A 21556-nucleotide genomic window follows, 5' to 3' on the forward strand; every position below is an offset into this window, starting at 1 on the left:
TCTCTATCTATTCTCTCTCTCTCTCTCTCTATTCTCTCTCTCTCCCTCCCTCTCTCTCTTCTCTCTCTCTCCCTCCCTCTCTCTCTCTTCTCTCTTTCTCCCTCTCTCTCTCTCTCTCTGTCTCTCCTCTGTCTCTCTGTCTCTCTCCTCACCACAAATCCCTATCTCCCGACCGCCCCTTGAGTCCCTCCCTTTCCCATCAAAACTGTTCTCCCCTCTTACTTCTGACACGAGTGTCTCACTACATGTGAACACAAAACGCTTACCTCAAATCGCCTTCGACCTACACACACGTTCAAATTCCAACGGAACCCCACAACATGTGAACAGTGCTCCGCAGAGCGGTAAACACACAGTAAGATGCATTTGAGAGATCAATACAAACTAGGTCTCTCATACTATTAAGGGTGTAATGATAATGGCTATTATAATCCCGCTTAGTGGCATACACACGAAGTGTGCTAATGTAAGCATTTCAACAGTTGTAAGTGTGTTTGCGGCACGTGTGCCTGTGTGTGTGTTGTGTACATGTGTATAATATCTAGAGACCGAGCTGGAAGATGTCATGTCTTCACTTCTTAAGTGGTTCCATTACGTCTGTGGCCAATTACAGTAGTACAATGCAAGTAACAAACACAATTAATACATTAACAATACGATTATATGAGCTCTGAGTGCACATGCCAAGGCAATGTTATCACGTTTCAGGAAATGGCATGGTTCTGTGAAATCTATATACAGTACATCCCAGACATACATGATAAAGCAGAGACTTAGTAAGGGGTGTGCTCGTGATATGAGTAAGACAGAGAGAGACCGAGAGAGCAACAGCAAGAGAGAGAGAGAGAGAGAGAGAGAGACAGAAAAAAGAGAGAAAGAGAGTGAGACAGAGACACAGAGACAGAGAGAGACAGAACGAGAGAGACAGAGACAGAGACAGAAATAGAGAGCGACGACATAGGATTGACTGAGGTCTCTCTCATTAATGACATTTTTGTGAAAGGGAAAACCACAAGTGATCATCATACAGGAAATGACTCAGCATAGACAGATAAACACGCACGTACACGCGCGTACACAAAAGTATGTCTTCACATTAGTGAAATTATAGATATATACGCACATAAACGTTTGAATTATAGTGACCTGAGGGAAGGAGGAGGAGTAGTCATTTTCGGGATCTCTGATGAACTTGGTATTTTGGAGAGGAGACACTGTCTTACAGGGGAATCCCTCTGGGTCGGCACCGCACACTATCATCCTGGTACCCCTCGCTTTTAAAAACCACCCCCCTCACCTTGCCCAAACCACCCAGCCCCTTTTAATAACCACCCTTCCTATTCTGACCCCACTCTACAACCACTGTCTCTACCCTGCCCTGCCATCAACTCACATTAGAATTCACTCTGAAACAAACGACCCCTGCTTGGTTAAACTGGATCAATGCATACGTAGAAGCTGTAGGAAAAGCATTAAAGGTTCCTCTCTTTGTTTGAACAACTTTCTGCATCCAGGATGAGGTTCCGATAAGTGTGTTCACCTTCTGACCCCACACTCATGCTCAGTCAGCCGTCTGACCGGTCTGGCTCTCTCTCCTCTAGTTCTGAAGGCGAAGACTATTACCTCCCACTATGATGACCACATAATAATGTTATAGTAACGTTGAATATTATGATACATCTGGAAATGTTCATCTATGTGGCACATCAACCCGAACAACATTGTAGCCCTTCCTGTAATATCTATTATCTCTCTCAGTACAGCCACTAATGCCACACTTTCTATAACAAACTCAATTAAGAGAAGCAATCTTATGATCTGTGTTAAAACGTATCAATAGCATAACGGCAAGGATCAAATTACCGAACTTCTGATCATTTTTGTTTTGGCTTAGTCCCTGACTTACGTATCTTGGACCACCTTTAACAAAACTTGAAATACAAATGTCATCAGTGAATACAAAACTCAGTGTTATGTATTCTGTTCACAGAGTATAACACATTGTATCAGGGGTGCAACTTTGGTTTTAGAAGTGGGGGGGGGGGGGGCATAATATATATTTATACTGTATATATACACTACCGGTCAAAAGTTTTAGAACACCTACTCATTCAAGGGTTTTTCTTTATTTTTACTATTTCCTACATTGTAGAATAATAGTGAAGACATCAAAACTATGAAATAACACATATGGAATCATGTAGTAAAAAAGTGTCAAAAAACATTTTAGATTCTTCAAATAGTCACCCTTTGCCTTGATGACAGCTTTGCACATTCTTGGCATTCTCTCAACCAGCTTCACCTGGAATGCTTTCCAGTCTTGAAGGAGTTCCCATATATGCTGAGCACTTGTTGGCTGCTTTTCATTCACTCTGCATTCTGACTCATCCCAAACCATCTCAATTTGGTTGAGGTCGGGGGATTGTGGAGGCCAGGTCATCTGATGCAGCACTCCATCACTCTCCTTCTTGGTAAAATAGCCCTTACACAGCCTGAAGGTGTTTTGGGTCATTGTCCTGTTGAAAAACAAATAATAGCCCCACTAAGCCCAAACCTGATGGGATGGCGTATTGCTGCAGAATGCTGTGGTAGGCATGCTGGTGAAGTGTGCCTTGAATTCTAAATAAATTACAGACAGTGTCACCAGCAAAGCACCCCTACACCATAACACCTCCTCCTCCATGCTTTACGGTGGGAAATACACATGCAGAGATCATCCGTTCACCCACACTGCATCTCACAAAGACACGGCGGTTGGAACCAAAAATCTCAAATTTGGACTCCAGACCAAAGGACAAATTGGTGGACTGTCGTTTCTCTTTGCTTATTTGAGCTGTTCTTGCCATAATAAGGACTTGGTATTTTACCAAATAGGGCTCTATACTATATATATACCCCCCCCCCCCACACACACCATGTCACAACACAACTGATTGGCTGAAACGCATTAAGAAGGAAAGAAATTCAATAAATTAACTTTAATGAAGGCACACCTGTTAATTGAAATGCATTCCAGGTGAAGCTGGATGAGAAGCTGGTTGAGAGAATGCCAAGTGTGCAGAGCTGTCATCAAGGCAAAGGGTAATTTCATAGTTTTGATGTCTTCACTATTATTCTACAATGTAGAAAATAGTAAAAATAAAGAAAAACCCTTGATGAGTAGTTGTTCTTAAACTTTTGACCGGTAGTGTATATATATTTTTTTTTATCCAATTGTATTAACACTCCAACAGCCTACCCGACCACTCAGAGGCGTCCGCATGGTTTTACTGCTATTGGACCAGGTCTCTCTTGGAAAAGAGATATTATCTCAATGAGAAAAACCTGTATAAATGAAGGTAAAATAATACATGAAAAAAAATGGTCCTAAAGCACACCGTTACCAGGTTTTGTATCACATTCCAATGATACAACTGGGGGGGACAAAAATGCAATTTCAGAATGTGGGGGGGGGGGGGGCATGTCAGCCTCATCCCCAGTGAAAGTTGTGCCCCTGCATTGTCCTCATCAGAAGAGAAATGTGTGCAATTGTGTTGAACGTTTCCAGCAATCGGTAAATACTACTGTACGGAATTCTAAATCACCCCGTCAGTGTCATACCGTGTACGATATATCATTTTTACAATATTGTGGACATGCAGATGCAGAAAATGCGTTACTCCCAAGTCATCATCTTCAACATTGTGACCTTCCTCTATAGAGCATTGCTTCGATGTGGATTTTTTTTTACGCTGCTGCTACTCGCTGTTTATTATCTATGCATAGTCACTTCACCCCTACCTACATGTACATATTACCTCAAATCACCTCGTCGAACTTGTACCCATGCACATTGACTCGATACCGGTACCCCCTGTATATATAGCATTGTTATTGTTATTTTATTGTGTTACTTTTTTAACTTGAGTTTATTTAGTAAATATTTTCTTAAACTCGTTTAAAAAAAAACCTGCATTGTTAGTTAAAGGGCTTATAAGTAAACATGTCACGGTAATGTCTACACCTGTTGTATTTGGTGCATAAAATGTGATTTGATTGAGGCCTATAAATTCATATCAGTTGTGTTCCTCCATTGTGTACACCTTTCTATTGTGGATCGTGTTTCTGTGCAATGGTCTAGAAAACGATGAGCAAACCAGCCTTTGTATTGAATACATGGAATTGGATTGTGATGGAATTCAATTCTGCACATGTGCTTATTTCTTTTACCAGGAATAATACACTGCATGACCAAAAGTATGTGGACACCTGCACGTCAAACATCTCATTCCAAAATCATGGATATTAACATGGAGGTGGTCCCCCGAAGACATGGATGTCGATGAAGGCAGCCCTCCACACCTCTCTGATTCAGAGGGGTTGGGTTAAATGTGGAAGACACGTTTCAGTTGAATGCATTCAGTTGTATAACTGACTAAGTATCCCCCTTTCCCTTTCCTTTGCTTCTTTAACAACCTCCACTCTTCTGGGAAGGCTGTCCACTAGATGTTGGAACATTGCTGCAGGGACTTGCTTCCATTCAGCCACAAGAGCATGAGTGAGATTGGGCACTAATGTTTGGCAATAAGGCCTGGCTCACAGTCAGCGTTCCAATTCATCCCAAAGGTGTTCGATGGGGTTGAGATCAGGGCTCTGTGCAGGCCAATCAAGTTCTTCTTCACCGATCTCGACAAACCATTTCTGTATGGGCCTCACTTTTTGCACGGGGGCATTGTCATGCTGAAACAGGAATGGGCCTTCCCCAAAATGTTGCCTCAAAGTTGGAAGCACAGAATCGTCTAGATTGTCATTGTGTGCTGTAGCGTTAAGTTTTCCCTTCACTGGAACTAAGGGGCCTAGCCTGAACCATGAAAAACAGCCCCGGACCATTATTCCTCCTCCACCAAACTTTACAGTTGCCACTGTGCATTGGTCAGGTGGCGTTCACCTGGCATCCGTGAAACCCAAATTTGTCCGTCGGACTGCCAGATTGTGCAGCTTGATTTATCACTACAGATAACATGTTTCCACTGCCCCGGAGTCCGATGGCGGCGAGCTTTACAACACTCCAACCGATGCTTGGCATTGCGCATGGTGATCTTAGGCTTTTTGTGGCTGGAAACCCATTTCATGAAGCTCCCGGCGAACAGTTCTTGTGTTGACGTTGCTTCCAGAGGCAGTTTGAAACTCGGTAGTGAGTGTTGCAACTGAGGACAGACGATCTTTACGCACTTTAGTGGTCCTGCTCTGTGAGCTTGTGTTGCCTACCCATTTGCGGCTGAGCCGTTGTTGCTCTTAGACGTTTCCACTTCACAATAACAGGGCAGAAATTTGACTGACTTGTTGGAAAGGTAGCATCCTATGACAGTGCCATGTTGAAAGTCACTGAGCTCTTCAGTAAGGCCATTCTGATGCCAATGTTTGTCTATGGAGATTGCATGGCTGTGTGCTCGATTTTATACACCTGTCAGCAACGGGTGAGGATGAAATAACCGAATCCACTAAGTTGAAGGGGTGTTCACATACATTTGTATATACAATGTACTTGATTTGACATTATTTGGTGAATTATGCATTAAAGGAGAGTAATTGCCCATAATTATGCACCTTTGAAAAGCTATACTTCCAATTTTGATCAACATGATTTAAATGACTGCAAAGAAAATGTATTGATCTACTAGGATTTTTTTAAAGACAGACCAACTCAGTTGTCTGCTTGGATTCGAGGATAAGTACGGTTGCGTTAGTCTTTTTGCAAGCAGTCGGGCTTAATTTTGACGGTAGAATAGTTTTGATGAACGCAATTATGGTCTGAAAACGCTTCTACATTTTTGAAAACACAAAAACTGTGTTAGAAAGGAAGAGTGTATACTTGGGTACAAAATAAGTGTTGATGCTTATCTGCCCCTGTGTAGTGTTCCATCTAATATATATTGAACAAAAATATCAACTCATCATGCAACAATTTTACTGAGTTACAGTTCATATAAAGGAAATCAATCAATTGAAATAAACTTGTTAGGCCTTAATCTATGGATTTCACATGAATTGGCAGGGCCTCAGGCATGGATGGGTATGGGAGGGCATAGGCCCACCCACTGGGGAGCAGGCCCAGCCAATCAGAATGAGTTTTCCCCCCACAAAAGGGCTTTATTACAGACAGAAACTGTCCAGGTGGCAGGTCTCAGACGATCCCGCAGGTGAAGAAGCCGGATGTGGAGGTCCTGGGCTGACGTGGTTATACGTGGTCTGCTGTTGTGAAGCCTGTTGGATGTACTTACAAGTTCTCTAAATCGACGTTGTAGGTGGTTTATGGTGGATAAATTAACGTGACATTTTCTGGCAACAGCTCTGGTGGACATTCCTGCAGTCTGCATGCCAATGGCAGACTCCCTCAAAACTTGAGCCACCTGTGTGCATTGTGTTGTGTGTCAGAACTGCACATTTTTTAGTGTGCCCTTTTATTGTCCCCAGCACAAGGTGCACCTGTGTAATGATCATGCTGCTTAATCAGCTTCTCGATATGCTACACCTGTAAATTAAATCAATTAGTCTTCGCAAAAAGATAAATGCTCACTAACAGGGATGTAAACAAACAAAACATAAAGAAATAAACTTTTTGTGCATATGGAACATTTCTGGGATCTTATATTTCAGCTCATGAAAGCAACACTTTACATGTATATTTTAGTTCAACTACATATTCTAGGTGTGTGTGAGTTTGTGTTCCTGAGGGTCTTTTCAGGGTATATAATATGAACAGGAGACCTGTCTCAAGGGGGTTAAACCGACATCTCCTCTAACCATTAAAGATATTCATGGCCCCATTCCATTCCGAAATGGCTTCCTGTGCTTTGTCCTATCGCCTCCTAAATAATTTAATTTCCTTGAGGACTTCCTTTCCTCAAGCTCCTAGAAACAATCAAAGATTTTATTACAAAAGATTTTATTAATTCTGTCTGAAAACAAAGAAACAAACATGACATGGAAATGAAAATGTAAAAAAAAGTACAGAATTGCTGTTCTTCATTTCTCTAAACAGGTCAAAAGGACAAGCAACAAGAAAAAAACTCAAGACTGAAGACTCCTGCATGTCTCAGTGCTTTTAAACTACAACCATCCCCATGGGGCGAATAGAATAGAACCCAGTAGAATCATGGGTAATGTAGTACATAATAATTCACTTTCTAAGAATTTGTTGGACATACAGACAGAGTACAAGTTATTGGTCCATGTAACGCTTTGTGTGTGTGTGTGTGTGTGTGTGTGTGTGTGTGTGTGTGTGTGTGTGTGTGTGTGTGTGTGAGCGTTGTATCATCTGCATGTCTTTGTGCACCTGTCACTGTGTAAACTTGTCCAAATGTTCCCTGTTCGTTCTGATGTCATCAGAAGCTCCAGCGAGGCCCCTCTCCCTCTCCCTAGTCAGAGTCCTCCTCAGAGCTGGGGGGCGTGGTCACCACTTCCTCCTCTTCCTCAGACTCCTGATAGAGCGAGAGGGAAAGAGTCGTCACTATGATAATCCCACAATTTCATTTTAATTCACGCTTAGATCATAATCCATGGAAATGGCTACACAAATAAAGTTATTCCTATTGCTGCCATGGTGACAGTGTAGTACCTTGCCCTTGGGTTTGCCTTTGGCTTTCTTGGCCTTCTTCCGTTCGCCCTCAGACGAACTCTCCTCGCTGGAGATAAACTCTCGGCTCTTAAAACTGTCGTTCCCTCCTTGCTCCTTTTCTTTCTCTCCTCCGTCAGACTTCCTCTTCTTGCCTCCTGCCTTGTCCTCCTTCTTGCCTCCTGCCTTCTTGCTCTCCCTGGTGGAGAAACGGAAAAGGGACATGTATGGTCAAAGAGGAGCGGACGTTTGTGCGCATGTTAAAAGCAAGTTTCCCAGTGTGTGTTTTGAGCGCTTGTAAGTGTACCTGGTCGCGTGCGTATCTGATGTTCACGGGTGTGTGTGTCAGAGGAGGCTGGTGGGAAGAGCTATAGGAGGACGGACTCATTGTCACGGAATGGAGTCAACGGAACGGCGTAAAACAGGTGGTTTCCGTATGTTTCAAACCGTTCCATTTATGACAAGGAGTCCGTCCTCCTACAGCTCCTCCCACCAGCCTCCCCTGGTGTGTGTGTGTGTGTGTGTGTGGTCTCGTACTTCTTGGAGGGTGTAGAGGAGCCTCCACCGTTCTCTCTGTATTCCTTCATGGCTTTCTCATAGTTCTTCTTAGCCTCCTCTGCTTTCCTGTCCCACCCCTAGCAGAGAGAGACCCTTTGTTACCAATCTGTTTACCTAAACAACGGTTTAAATACAGTTAGCTCGGGTGACAATTATTTTATTCAAAATGCCCATGGAGCCCAGTGGAGGGCACCCAACCAACATGAGCTGAGATGCAACCAAAAAAACTCGACCAGGCGCAACGCTCACTCACCATTCAAAACATTGTTTTATTCAAGCAGCTGCTACATTTAAAATGCAATAAATAGTTCCTTAATAAAATGTCTTTAAGTGGAGGACATTTAAATAAAAAATCCCCCCCCCCCCCAAAAAAAAAACAGGAGAAAGAGAGGGATGAAAAGAGAAGAACAGAACAGAGGAACAAAAAGACATGAGAGCAGATAAAGCGCGCCCCCCCCTCACCTCTTTGTCGTCCTTCCCTATCTGTTTCCACATCTCTCCGGCCTTCTTGGAGATCTCTGTGATTGAGATTCCGGGGTTTTCCGACTTGATGTGCTCGCGGCTAGAGTTGAGCCACAGCATGTAGGAACTCATCGGCCTCTTGGGGGCGTTGGTGTCCTTCTGCTTCTTCTAAAAGACAGAGAGAGAGGGGGAGAGAGAAACATGAGCACACCCACATATCACATTTGCATAAATACAAACTATTTAGGTGCCCCCAGGAGTCAATACGAAAGTATATTTATCTCCGATACAATAAACATACATTTCACTGTTCACGACTCACTCCGCCCCCATTCCCCTTGCTCCTCCCCTTTCGTTCTTCCTCCCTCTCACCTCTTTGCGTGGCTTCCTCTCCTTCACTACTTTGGCCTTCTTTGCAGGCTTCTTCTTCTTCTTTCCCTCGTCATCGCTGCCATCACCTCCGCTGCCGCTTTCGCTCTCTGACGCGTTACTGTCATACCTGAGAGAGGAGAGAGAGACAGAGAGGAGACAGAGGACAGAGAGAGAGGAGACAGAGGACAGAGAGGAGACAGAGAGAGAGGAGACAGAGAGAGAGGAGACAGACAGAGAGGAGACAGACAGAGAGGAGACAGACAGAGAGGAGACAGACAGAGAGGAGACAGACAGAGAGGAGACAGACAGAGAGGAGACAGAGAGGAGAGAAAGAGAAAAATACTGTTAGAGAGAGAGAGGAACTGAAGTGGGCAATGGATGAAGGGGTAAAAACTCACTCCTCAGCAACATCACTCTCCTCCCCAGGGTTGAAAGACTCATCTAGTAAAGAGAAGAGAGAAAAAAGATCACTAACACAGTTGCTCTGTTGGAAATTGAAATCTCTCACAACAGCCATACAACAGCCATATATTCCTAAGATCTCTTACTACTGAGGCCCTGATTGGCTGCGGGAGTCGTCACTCACCGGTCTCTTCGTCGGAGTCGTTGCTGCCGTCGCCCTCCTCTCTGATCTTGCCCTCAGCCTTCATCCTCTCCAGGTAGGCATCGTGCTGGTCTTCATCGGAGTCACTGTACTCGTTGTTCTTACTCTTCATGCCCTGTTGGGGGGGTAGCAGAGTCAGACTACACTACCCATGATGCCCCAGCAAGGCCCTGCATCTCTATCTCTTCCTATGGACAGCAGGTTAAGGTACAGGGGCTGTGCTCCAACACTTTAAAATTGCTTCCTTTTCTTACCTCCTTACCTTTAGGACTACTCCTAGGATAAAGTGAGACCAGGGAAGGTTCTCAATTGCATTTTGTTGATTCCTCGCATCCTCTCTCTTCGCCTCCCTCTCAAAACCAATTGGATGAGAACAATGACTGTATATATTAATTTAAAAAGCCATCGATTACGTGACACCATTCATTCTTATGGGAAGACTCAATAGCGCACTGAAGCCAAATGAAGTGGGTTAAGATGGGCGTCTCATTGAGACATAACATGCTCAGTTTGAGCTACTCCAGGAAGTGACATTGCAGGCTAGCTCAGTGCTGCCCCCTCTCACTGAGTTACTCCAGTTGAAGGCCAACCGGGGTACTGCATTATCGGGGTTCTGCCATTATCTACTCAATTATCCTTTTAACTTCTTCTGTGTGGGATTTCAAAATAATGACTCAAGGACATACATCTGATGTATTAAAAGTCATTTTTGGCACCATGATTGGTGAAGAAAATTGACCACAAAGATGCCATGGGGGATTGTGTTTTCTGCAAACAATGCCTGCAGTACCACGGTCAGCCTTGAACTCCACGGCTTCAATGAGGGAGGGGGCAGTCATTCTCCCCTGGATGAGGTCAGAGGTCCCTCCCCGCTGACCTCGAAATCCAAGAGTTTTTGAGGAGGTCGAAGGGAAAAGACGCGAAGAATCAAGGAAACGCAATTGAGATTCTCCCTAGGTGAAAAGTTTAGAAGCTAGACAAACAAGAGGAAGTAGAGGACAGAATCATTTGTAGTTCTTGACCATTCGAGTGACCCCAGGGTAGTCAACTCCCACCCAGGGCAACGAAGTGGGCCGTTGACGGACAGAACTGGCTCTGTTTATATTACCAGAGAACATTATGGGTGAAAAATCAGGAATTCCTGTATTTCGTTTAGAGGACGTGTTTCGTCTTTCAGTTAACACACTGCAACACCTCAGGCAATACATTAGTCAAGACAACGCAGGCAACCAACCACACACACACACACTCCTTTTCACACACACGCACTCTCCGACACATCTCTCGGCGTCTCAGCATAATCATAAACCGATTAGTAAATCATTTACGGCCATTCACAGCAACCAATCACCATGATTAGAATGGTAGCACCCTCCTCTTCCCCCATCCAACACAGACACGCCCCCCTGCCCACCATGCGAGCAGTAACCACTACAAACCAAAAAACCAAGACAACCCTCCCGAAACCCCGTAACCATACCAACCTTCTTCTTCAGGAGTACACAACAGACACACAAGAAAAGAGCAAAATCCGTCAATATTTCTCAAACGCATCTCGGAAGAGAGTTCAATGTACTTCCACCGCAGTAAACATCTCCTAAAGGTTACCTCCTTGAATCCTCTATTCTTGATGTTGAGTTTCTTGGCGTTTACAAAGTCAAACAGCTTCCCGTACTCCTCCCTGTGATGGGACAGAGGGAAACAAAAAACAAAAACAGAAACCGTTCGTCAGGCAAAGAGTCTACACGGTCGTGTGTCCGTTCCCAAGTCCCCCGCCGTACCTCTCGATGCTGCTGAAGGTGAACTGGTTCCCCTGCTTGGTCTCCACCTCGAAGTCAAAGGAGCGCGTGGTGGTGGTGCCTCTGGCGAAGTTGACACAGGAGATCTCCTCGAAGCGCAGGTGGACGGGCGGCTTATGCACGTAGATGAAACCCCTCTCCAGCGGGTAGAGCAAGCCGGACTGTGCCTTGTAGGAACACGTTATACACTGGGCCCCTGGGGTGTTCCTACAGGGGAGGGAGACTCAATTACCAAAACGCACGACAAAGTGCTTTATGATAACATGGGTCTATGATGAGGTCCGTACAAAAGAGGAACCGTTGGAAGCACCGCGGGGTTTGAGCTCTAGGGAGAGGAGGAACATTGGTGTGTGTTTTACGAGTGTTTTTACCCCTGGAAGTTTCCAGGCACGGTGATCTTCCTGTTGACCAGAGCCTTCATCACTCTGCTGACCATCTCATAGAGAGAACCTGACATGTTCTTACTGAGCTTCCCTTCATAACGCTTCTCCACCTCCTCCCTACGGGAAAAAAAGAGGGAGAGAGAGGGATGGTAGAGGGAGAAAGAAGGGAAGGGGGCGCAAAGAGCGAGGGGGAGAGAAACAGAAATCGGATTAAGGGATTCTCACCAACTGACAATACGAGTCAATTGTTCCTCTTCCATGTACTGTGGTTTATTTCTCCCACTCACTCGCTCATGTTGAGGGTGAGGCGGAGCTCCTCCTCCTTAGAGAAGAGCAGGATGAGGAAGTGGTAACGGGTCTGCCCCTGCTTGATGGGCGGGTCCAGACTGATCTGTAGACGGAGGGAGGGAATGGTTATGAATCCAAGAGGCTGACACAGCGTTTGACGTGGGCACAATGGCATTCACACTGCATTGTCCGCGTGTTTGGTGCCGAACACAACTTGAACACAGTCCACAGTCGACTGTCAAGCACTCACCTCAATCAAACACACACACACACACAACACTTACCACAAAGAACATCTGTCTCTGATCCTTGTGTGGAAGCAGAAAGAGACGCAGCACGGTGGTGTAGGGGATCTTGTAGTCAAACGTCTTACCATGGAGGTGGAGGAAGGCGGGGTAGATGAGGATATCATACCTGACACACAGAGAGAGAGAGAGAGAGAGAAGAAAGTCAGTGAACGAGGGCAAGAAAGAGAGAAAGACCTTTGATCAAAGTAGGTGTTTGTCTTGTAGTGGTAGTGCTGAGTGACCAAGTGATATTTTGTTTTTTGGGCGGTTATTAAACAGCTAATTGACCGACGTTGCTTAATTTACTTGAATTCCATTAAGTTTTGAGGGGGTCCAACTCGCTGTTTCTCTAGAGAAATCAAATCATTCACGAGAGAAATCAATTCAAGAACTGTAAGGGACTCTGGGCTGAAGGGAGGTTTAATTTTCCCTAAGCAAATATTTGATCTAGTTCGGCACAGAAATGTGGTAACACTACAATGACCATAACTCATGGCGCCCGTTTTTTCTGTCTCGGACAGAGACGGATCAGAGAGGAAGAGGTGAAGCGATTGGTTTCACTCTCGCCAAAACCTGTCCAAAATAATCCCAATGCGTTTTGGACCTAAGCTTGTCGCCTGCCTTGTCTCCTTTGGGACAACGACTCCCATTGTTAGGGCGGAGACATGAGCATTTCTTCATTATATTCAGATCTCTGGACAGATGCACGTTTACGCCTGCTACGTTATGTTCGATATACACAGGCCGTATGAGAGAGGAATGTACACAACACAATGAAGAGAGACAGAGACGGTTGAGGAAGTTATATCTTATCTACTTTGACGAACTAGTAGGATGACTAAAGACAGTATGGGGAAGAACAATGTTAGATGGCCTGGCTGACTGACTGCTCCTGGCTGACTGCTCCTGGCTGAGCAGAGAAGAGAGGAGGACTTCAAGGAATGAGAAATGATAGTCATCAAATAAATACGAACTAATAAACACAACTGAAAAATGTGATTTCATACCCGAAGTGGACTTGACAAAGACAATGGAAGTGTTTTGGCAATTAACTGTTCACTATTTTAGGTTTTGGAATTTCCATTAATTAATCATTGTAGTGTCCTTAATTCATAATGCATTTAAAAAAATAACTTTATATAATAAAATATATATTTTTTTAAATAAAAAACGAAAAAACGTGATTATTATTTTAGAAATCAAACAAACCAATTTAAAAAGCATTAAATCACTCAGCTCTACTTGTCCGTGGTCGTTATTATTTGGAAGGGGGAACGTAATCAAGCCAGGTGAACAATTTGCGGATCAATCTGATAAACGTAGAGTAACGTTATATAAAATAGTGACGGCTAATACTGATGAATAGTGGTTCGTGGTGCTGATGTCACAGTACCTGCCCCTGGGTGTGAGGCACTGCAGCTCTTTGAAGACACACACAGCATCTCCTGTAGCCTGGATCACATCTGCCTTAGACAGCACATTCGCGGCAAACGCCTGACAGGAAGGAAGGGAGGGTTTAATGCAGGAATAACATCAATCACTGCATCATTGATGTTGCTGTGAAAACAACTGTTTCTGAGTACAGAACAGCTGTAGTGGCAGCGCCATCTGCTGGGGTAAAGCCAGTAAGGCACTGATGACCACCATTCAACCAGTTTGTTCTCCTCCCTGGTACAGGTCCGGCAGTAGAGCGTGGGTTACCTCCACGGGGTCTGCCCCCTCGTCTGCGGGGCCGGGGGGGACGTAGAAACGGACCTCCATGAGAGAGACCTCAGCGTCATCGTTCTGGTGGAACTCCAGCGTCACCTCGTTCTTCCCGGTGGCACACTGGGACACACTGGCCAGGGGGATCTCAAACACGGAGCTGTCATTCACGTCAAACGACAACAATGGACCTGCGGAGGGCGGGGGTGTTAAAGACTACAGCTCCCACAATGCACCTCAACATAGCTGGAGAAATGCTACAATGAACGCTTCAAGAGAGATTAAAAAACTTGTTGTGAAAACATCCAAGAGGAAACTATATTAGATCCTCTGCTGGTGTTGTGTGACGGGCGTTTAGAGTTTAAGAGGGTGTTGTTTACCAGAGAATTTAGCAGTGCCCCAGTTCCAGCCCTTCACACACATGTCCTTCTCTGTCAGCTCCACCTTGTAGTTGGCCTTGAAGAACTCAGAGATCCTCTCATAATCCTGGAGGGGGGGATGTGCGGAGGGGAGGAGGAGATGTGCGGAGGGGAGGAGGAGATGTGCGGAGGGGAGGAGGAGATGTGCGGAGGGGAGGAGGAGATGTGCGGAGGGGAGGAGGAGATGTGCGGAGGGGAGGAGGAGATGTGCGAGGGGAGGAGGAGATGTGCGGAGGGGGGGAGGAGATGTGCGGAGGGGAGGAGGAGATGTGCGGAGGGGGGGAGAGGAGGTGGAGATGTGCGGGGGAGGAGGAGATGTGCGGAGGGGAGGAGGAGATGTGCGGAGGGGGGGGGATGTGCGGAGGGGAGGAGGAGATGTGCGGAGGGGAGGAGGAGAGGAGGGGGGGGAGAGGAGGTGGAGATGTGCGGAGGGGGGGAGAGGAGGTGGAGATGTGCGGAGGGGGGAGAAGAGGTGGAGATGTGCGGAGGGGGGAGAGGAGGTGGAGATGTGCGGAGGGGGAGAAGAGGTGGAGATGTGCGGAGGGGGAGAGGAGGTGGAGATGTGTGGAGGGGAGAGGAGGTGGAGATGTGCGGGGGGGAGAGGAGGAGATGTGCGGAGGGGGAGAGGAGGTGGAGATGTGCGGAGGGGGAGAGGAGGTGGAGATGTGCGGAGGGGGAGAGGAGGTGGGGATGTGCGGAGGGGGAGTGGAGGTGGAGATGTGCGGAGGGGGAGTGGAGGTGGAGATGTGCGGAGAGGGGAGAGGAGGTGGAGATGTGCGGAGAGGGGAGAGGAGGTGGGATGTGCGGAGAGGGGGGAGAGGAGGGGAGATGTGCGGAGGGGGAGAGGAGGGGATGTGCGGAGGGGGGAGAGGAGGTGGGATGTGCGGAGGGGGAGAGGAGGAGGGATGTGCGGAGGGGGAGAGGAGGTGGAGATGTGCGGAGGGGGAGAGGAGGTGGAGATGTGCGGAGGGGGGGAGAGGAGGTGGAGATGTGCGGAGGGGGAGTGGAGGGGGATGTGCGGAGGGGGAGTGGAGGTGGGATGTGCGGAGAGGGGAGAGGAGGTGGAGATGTGCGGAGAGGGGAGAGGAGGGGAGATGTGCGGAGAGGGGAGAGGAGGTGGAGATGTGCGGGAGAGGGAGAGGAGGTGGGATGTGCGGAGAGGGGAGAGGAGATGTGCGGAGGGGGAGAGAAGGGGATGTGCAGAGGGGGAGAGGAGGGGATGTGCGGAGGGGGAGAGGAGGGGATGTGCAGAGGGGGAGAGGAGGGGATGTGCAGAGGGGGGAGAGGAGGGGATGTGCGGAGGGGGGAGAGGAGGGGATGTGCGGAGGGGGAGAGGAGGGGATGTGCGGAGGGGGAGAGGAGGGGATGTGCGGAGGGGGAGAGGAGGGGATGTGCGGAGGGGAGAGGAGGGGATGTGCGGAGGGGGAGAGGAGGAGGAGATGTGCGGGGGGGGGAGGAGATGTGCGGCGTGGGGGGGAGAGGAGGAGATGTGCGGCGTGGGGGGAGAGGAGGGAGATGTGCGGCGTGGGGGGAGAGGAGGAGATGTGCGGCGTGGGGGGGGAGAGGAGGAGATGTGCGGCGTGGGGGGAGAGGAGGAGATGTGTGGCGTGGGGGGAGAGGGGGATGTGCGGAGGGGGAGAGGAGGGGATGTGCGGAGGGGGGAGAGGAGGGGATGTGCGGAGGGGGGAGAGGAGATGTGGCGGGGGGAGGGATGTGGCGGGGGGAGGGAGGGAGGAGGAAGAGAGAACGTGAAAGAGGAAAAATTGAGGAGAAAGATGTTCTCAGTTAAATCCTTAATGCCCCACCAGTCTGAAAAACTAAAAAACACACCCCCTTTCCTCCCCCTCTCCCTTCCTCCCCCTTGATGAGGGGTCTAATTCATCAAAGCTCAATTATGGCCCCTCGGCCCCCTGGGACACTGGAGGTGAATGTAATCCGTCCGCTCCCTCCCTCTCCGCCGCTTACAATCAGCCTGTTTATTTATCCTGCAGGCCCGATTAGAGCTGGGGCACACACACACCTCAATCACTTCCACATGTGTGTGAAGGACAGTGTGTGTGTGTGTGTGTGTGTGTGTGTGTGTGTGTGTGTGTGTGTGTGTGTGTGTGTGTGTGAGAGAGAGAAGAAAAAGAGTGTGTGGGAAAGAGAGTTTATGCACCTGGGTATCAGCTTGTCTGTTGGGTTATTAGAGTGTGTGAGAGCCCACAGTCTCTGTGTGTGTGTGTGTGTGTTGGACAGCGAAAGAGAGACTATACACCAAGCTGTGTGTGTGTATAGAATATCAGATCAGTGTGTTGACAGCATCTGTGCATGTGTTTGTGAAGATGTATGAAGGCATTGTGTTTGTATGTGACAGGACATGTATACAGATCTAAGTGTGTTTCCATTTCAGACTATATACTGGATATAAATCTGTGTGTGTATATAATGACTGGCCTGTAACTGTGTAAAGACAAACATATCAGTGTGTGTGTGTTCCTGCTGTCCTCAACAGCCCCTGTATTAAGAGCGCAGTTTCTCATTACAATTTTGGCAGAGTCCAGTTGCTTACCTCACACTCACACAACCGTAGTAACACTCATCCCAGCCTTCCCATCCACTATCCACACAATCAATATATGCATATGCACAAAACACCAAACAGTCCCCAATCCCCATAGTTGTACCATTCCACCACCCCTCTTCCTCTCCCCCTAACTAGGGAGGCTCACAATTGGCCCGGCGTTATCCGGGTTAGGCCCGGGGAACTCCGTCATTGTAAATTAGAATTTGTTCTTAATTGACTTGCCAAGTTAAATAAGAAAAAATGAATATGAAGCTGCCATAGGATCACCAGGGTGCTATGCATTAGCAGACACCGTAGAAAAGTATTTTGCAACAGAAAAGGAAAACAAGCCCTTCTCATTGGACAAGATCGTCCCTCCCCGTGTTGGCACAGGCTTTGTGCCTAGTGAATACAACCCAGTTATGGCTAACAGTCGAGCAAACTCCGTTACAGAGCGGCGCGCTTCACAAGTAGTACCAAGTTAGCAAACAGATGGCTCGTGATACGTGGATTTCAAAACTTCACCACTCCTAAATCAAATAAATGATCATTACTTTTTTGAAAACAGACATTCAAAGCATTGAGAATGCATATGGGGAGTGGGGCTGAGGTGGTGTTTAACCAGTGGAACATGATATAGAAGGTGAACACGTCAAACTGACAGGTTAGTGGAGCAGCCAGCCTGTGTTTGAATTCCTCACCAGTGACAGTGTGCAGGATAATAAACAATGACATCATTGTCTGAACCACCACAGTCAGAAGAAACCATTTTCAAATACACACTGATTAACCTCAGGAGACCAGCCTTCCTTCTCTCCCTTTCCAGCAGCACTGGTAAGGCTAGATTATACACACATACACGCGCACTCACACACAGAGACACACATCCACTCTTGCACTCACTCAACCAGGCACACAACCTGAGGAACCGATTAAGAAATGTATCTAAAAGGTTCACCCGACAACTGCCCACGGAACTCTCACGAAGAAACACAGCACACAGACATTCACAAACAATTTTTCAAACAAATTCTCTCAGTCGCTCACGCTCACACACCACCGCCTCACCGTGTCTCTGAAGCCGTCATATTTGTAGACATGTCCGGTGCTGGTGGCCAGCTTGATGCCGTGTCCCAGGCACACACGCCTCCACGTGGCCTGGGACAGCTCTGCTGCCGGGATGTTGTCCACCTTCCCCGTCTTGCTGCTCTTATACACCACATTCTGCTTACTGAACCTCAGACGACCGTCGTTCTGCGGGGGAGTCACCGCTCACACATAAATACACTTACGCTATTGTTATAGCCAAACTTGATAGTAGCTACATGTTGAGTTACAGTTGGTTCCAGTTTGTGGTCATTTATTTGTACATCAATTACAACACGGTTCCTTCCAGCATTAGGGATTAAAAAAAAAAAAACCTTAGCTAACATGGGCTAGTTGATCTGGACATTTATAACAAGAGAGAGATATATATATATATATATATATATATATGGTGTGCAATGACTAACAGGACAAGAGGAACTGATGATGCACTCACTACCCAATTAGACGGGAGGATGACCCCCAAGCACCCCGCCGTTTGGGAACCACTGATTTACACTACCAGATTTTCCAAGCACCACAAAGCAAAGACTTCACTCTATGGTCCTTCTACCTTTGTCAAATATTGTGTGCAATGGCTTGCAAATAAACTAAATGTGACTGGGTGCCAAAATAAGAAATGAAGCCTGCCGTCATGTTTTGTTTGCTTCCTTCCAAGTATCTGATACCGGTATCATGACAACCTTGATATACACGCTACCCATGTGTACTTCAATCCTAATCCTGGAAACCCACAGGCATGTGTTCTACTGTCATCTTAGACAGGACTAACACCTGATTCATCTAAGTACTGGGCTACAACAAAAGCCTTACACGGCATGGGACTCTCCGGGACCCGGTTCGTTAAGACACTGATGGGAGATGGCATGATAAGGTAAACGAGCTACTGACCCAGGACCCCTTGGATTCTTGGTAGATCTCGTTGAACTCAAGCGTGTCTCCCATCTCTGCCTCCACAATAAGTGGTGTTCAACTGAGTACACAGAATAAAACAATGTCAAACAACTAGTTAGCAATGTTATTCATTTGCAGAGGTGCCCAAGTAGTAACAGCTAACTAGCTAGGTAGCAAGCTAATTCCTTTGAGTGAACATGTGAGTCTGTTGACATTTCATTTACTATAGAGCTCACTTAGCGTTAAATCAAAACATGTAGTTTAGGATAGCTAGTCAATAACAACAACCATGTAAATATTTAGCTAGCTAAGTTTAGCTACAAGTGACAACTCAATGCGGGTATAAAAGCTTAGTATTGAGAGAACAACAATATGCTAATTGTAGCTAGCTAGCTGCTTTCTTTGTGGCGAGAACATGCCGATACTAGCTATTTAGCTACCATAGTTGGCTGGCCATTCGTAGCGATGTGGCTAGTAAATGGATGCCAGTGTGGCTAGCATGTTAGCAGGCTAGTGATTATGTGGCGTTTCTTCGCTAACTATTTGACTCCAATGGGTCAATAGTAGCTAGGCCAATGTTACTGGTCTCATCTGTTTGGTTGTCTACCCATCTACTTAGAATCCGCTACAATCGTCCCTGAATAAAAACGAACAAACTTGATGTCTTACTGCCAACGTGATGAGGAGACCTCGCTGTTTCCCGCGTGAAGCATCAGCCCAAGAGCCGACGTCACCGGAAATAATCCCTGCTACCTTAGAATTTACTTCCGTTTCGTTCTACTTTCCAGAAAGTAACACTTTTCAAAGGTGTTCTGCCGACTCGTGTAGGTCTTTCGTCTGACACTCACATTAACAACTTGGCCAACAAATAGATGAGAATTGTTTCATGCGAATGATTTTAGTCATGAAGCTTGGCCTTACTTGTCTCCTGTTAGGAAATTCAAATAAACATCTCATGGTTGTCAGAACTGCATGCAGTAACTGCTCACCTCCACTATGGGGTGCACGCAGCAGCCTGTTGTTTTAAGATGCGTGTGAGGTTCTCCAATTGAATTGCTGATTTGTGACGATGGATGGTGATGAAACTGCAAGACTCCCCACCGGTCCTGTCCAATATAGCCTACTGTACCACTTTGGCACAGGAATTACGCTAATAGGTTATTGAAATCCTGTCAAAGCTTTGTAAAATCCTGTTGTCTTGTTCCAATATCAACATACCATGACTACTACTATGAGCAGACGTCAATATTTTGACAATAATTCAATATTAGTTTTGAAATTGTTAGATTTAACATATCATTCTCTCTCTGTCTCTCTCTCGATTCAATTTCAATTTAAGGGCTTTATTAGCATGGGCAACATTTGTGTACATTGCCAAAGCAAGTGAAATAGATCATAAACAAAAGTTAAATTAACAATATAAAATTAACAGTAAACTTTACACTCACATTTCAAATGTCAGATTATTTACCAAAGGGAAAATAAATAAACATAAATATAGGTTGTATTTACAATGGGGTTTGTTCATTGTTCCTGGGCTCTTGAGTGGTGCAGTGGTCTAAGGCACTGCATCTTGGTGCTAGAGGTGTCACAACAGACACCCTGGTTTGATTCCAGGCTGTATCACAACCGGCTGTGCTTGGGAGTTCCATAGGGTAGTGCACAATTGGCCCAGCGTTGACCGGCGTAGGCCGTCATTGTAAATTAGAATTTGTTCAAGAGAGAGAACTGACTTGCCTTGTTAAATCAAAGTACAATCTAAATTATTATTATTTTTAAATCCCTGGTTTCCCTTTTCTTGAGGCAACAGGTCACCCATATTGATGATGTGTTTGCACACTGTGGTATTACACCCAATAGATATGGGAGTATATCAAAAATGGATTTGTTTTTCGAATTCTTTGTGTGTCTGTGTAATTTGAGGGATATATGTGTCTCTAATATGGTCATACAATTGGCATGAGGTCAGGAAGTGCAGCTCAGTTTCCACCTCATAGCCTATCTCTCTCTCTCTCTCTCTCTCTCTCTCTCTCTCTCTCTCTCTCTCTCTCTCTCTCTCTCTCTCTCTCTCTCTCTCTCTCTCTCAATTCGTTCTCCCCCCCCTCTCTCTCTCTCTCTCTCTCTCTCTCTCTCTCAATTCGTTCTCCCCCCCCTCTCTCTCTCTCTCTCTCTCTCTCTCTCTCTCTCTCACATACACACACACACACGCACACACACACACACACGCACACACACATCAAACGCAAACCACACTATGGGTACACAATGGCACATGTTGACTGACAGGTGGAGGTGAGAGAAGGAGATCAGACTAATCTAACTGTCAATAAAGCTAATGCCAATTGAATGAATGTAACACAAAGGAGAAAGTTAGGAGTGGAGCAGGCAAACATTCACATAGGCTAACACACGCACACCTAAATACACAATGACCACACACATACAAACGCATCAGGCTCTATTCATAGAGGCCATTCACTCAACTTCAATTCAAATAGACTGTTTTAATTCGCTGAGGTAAGCCTATGTGCCATTGACAT

The 21556-nt window shown here is 46.3% G+C and overlaps 1 protein-coding gene across 2 annotated transcripts; it reads right to left on the reverse strand.

The window, feature by feature from the left end:
* Positions 1 to 7219: 7219 nt before the first annotated feature.
* Positions 7220 to 19746, reverse strand: LOC135545901 (FACT complex subunit SSRP1-like). 2 transcript variants are annotated; one of them, XM_064973868.1, is made up of 18 exons: positions 19686 to 19746; positions 19014 to 19095; positions 18084 to 18269; positions 14432 to 14537; positions 14049 to 14242; positions 13741 to 13841; positions 12345 to 12474; positions 12060 to 12163; positions 11761 to 11889; positions 11372 to 11596; positions 11199 to 11271; positions 9573 to 9705; positions 9385 to 9427; positions 8987 to 9113; positions 8615 to 8782; positions 8132 to 8229; positions 7598 to 7793; positions 7220 to 7460 (listed from the first exon to the last, which is right to left on the reverse strand). In XM_064973868.1, exons 2-18 carry the CDS (start codon positions 19065 to 19067, stop codon positions 7398 to 7400), a joined length of 2130 nt encoding a protein of 709 aa, XP_064829940.1. In that variant the 5' UTR covers positions 19068 to 19095; positions 19686 to 19746; the 3' UTR covers positions 7220 to 7397. The 2 variants fall into 2 exon arrangements, with proteins under 2 accessions (XP_064829940.1, XP_064829941.1); XM_064973869.1 differs by lacking the exon at positions 19686 to 19746 and adding an exon at positions 19457 to 19665.
* Positions 19747 to 21556: the final 1810 nt, after the last annotated feature.

This window comes from Oncorhynchus masou, chromosome 9, assembly GCF_036934945.1.
Source record: "Oncorhynchus masou masou isolate Uvic2021 chromosome 9, UVic_Omas_1.1, whole genome shotgun sequence".
In the NCBI taxonomy this organism is placed as follows: domain Eukaryota; kingdom Metazoa; phylum Chordata; class Actinopteri; order Salmoniformes; family Salmonidae; genus Oncorhynchus; species Oncorhynchus masou.

Coding starts and splice junctions, on each gene's coding strand:
- LOC135545901 (XM_064973868.1), bottom strand. CDS start 19,067: ATGGGAGACACGCTTGAGTTCAACGAGATCTACCAAGAATCCAAGGGG. Junction 14,538..18,083: donor ATGACGGCTTCAGAGACACG/GTGAGGCGGTGG, acceptor CCCCCCCTCCAG/GATTATGAGAGGATCTCTGA. Junction 11,890..12,059: donor CTCACCCTCAACATGAGCGA/GTGAGTGGGAGA, acceptor TTTTTCCCGTAG/GGAGGAGGTGGAGAAGCGTT.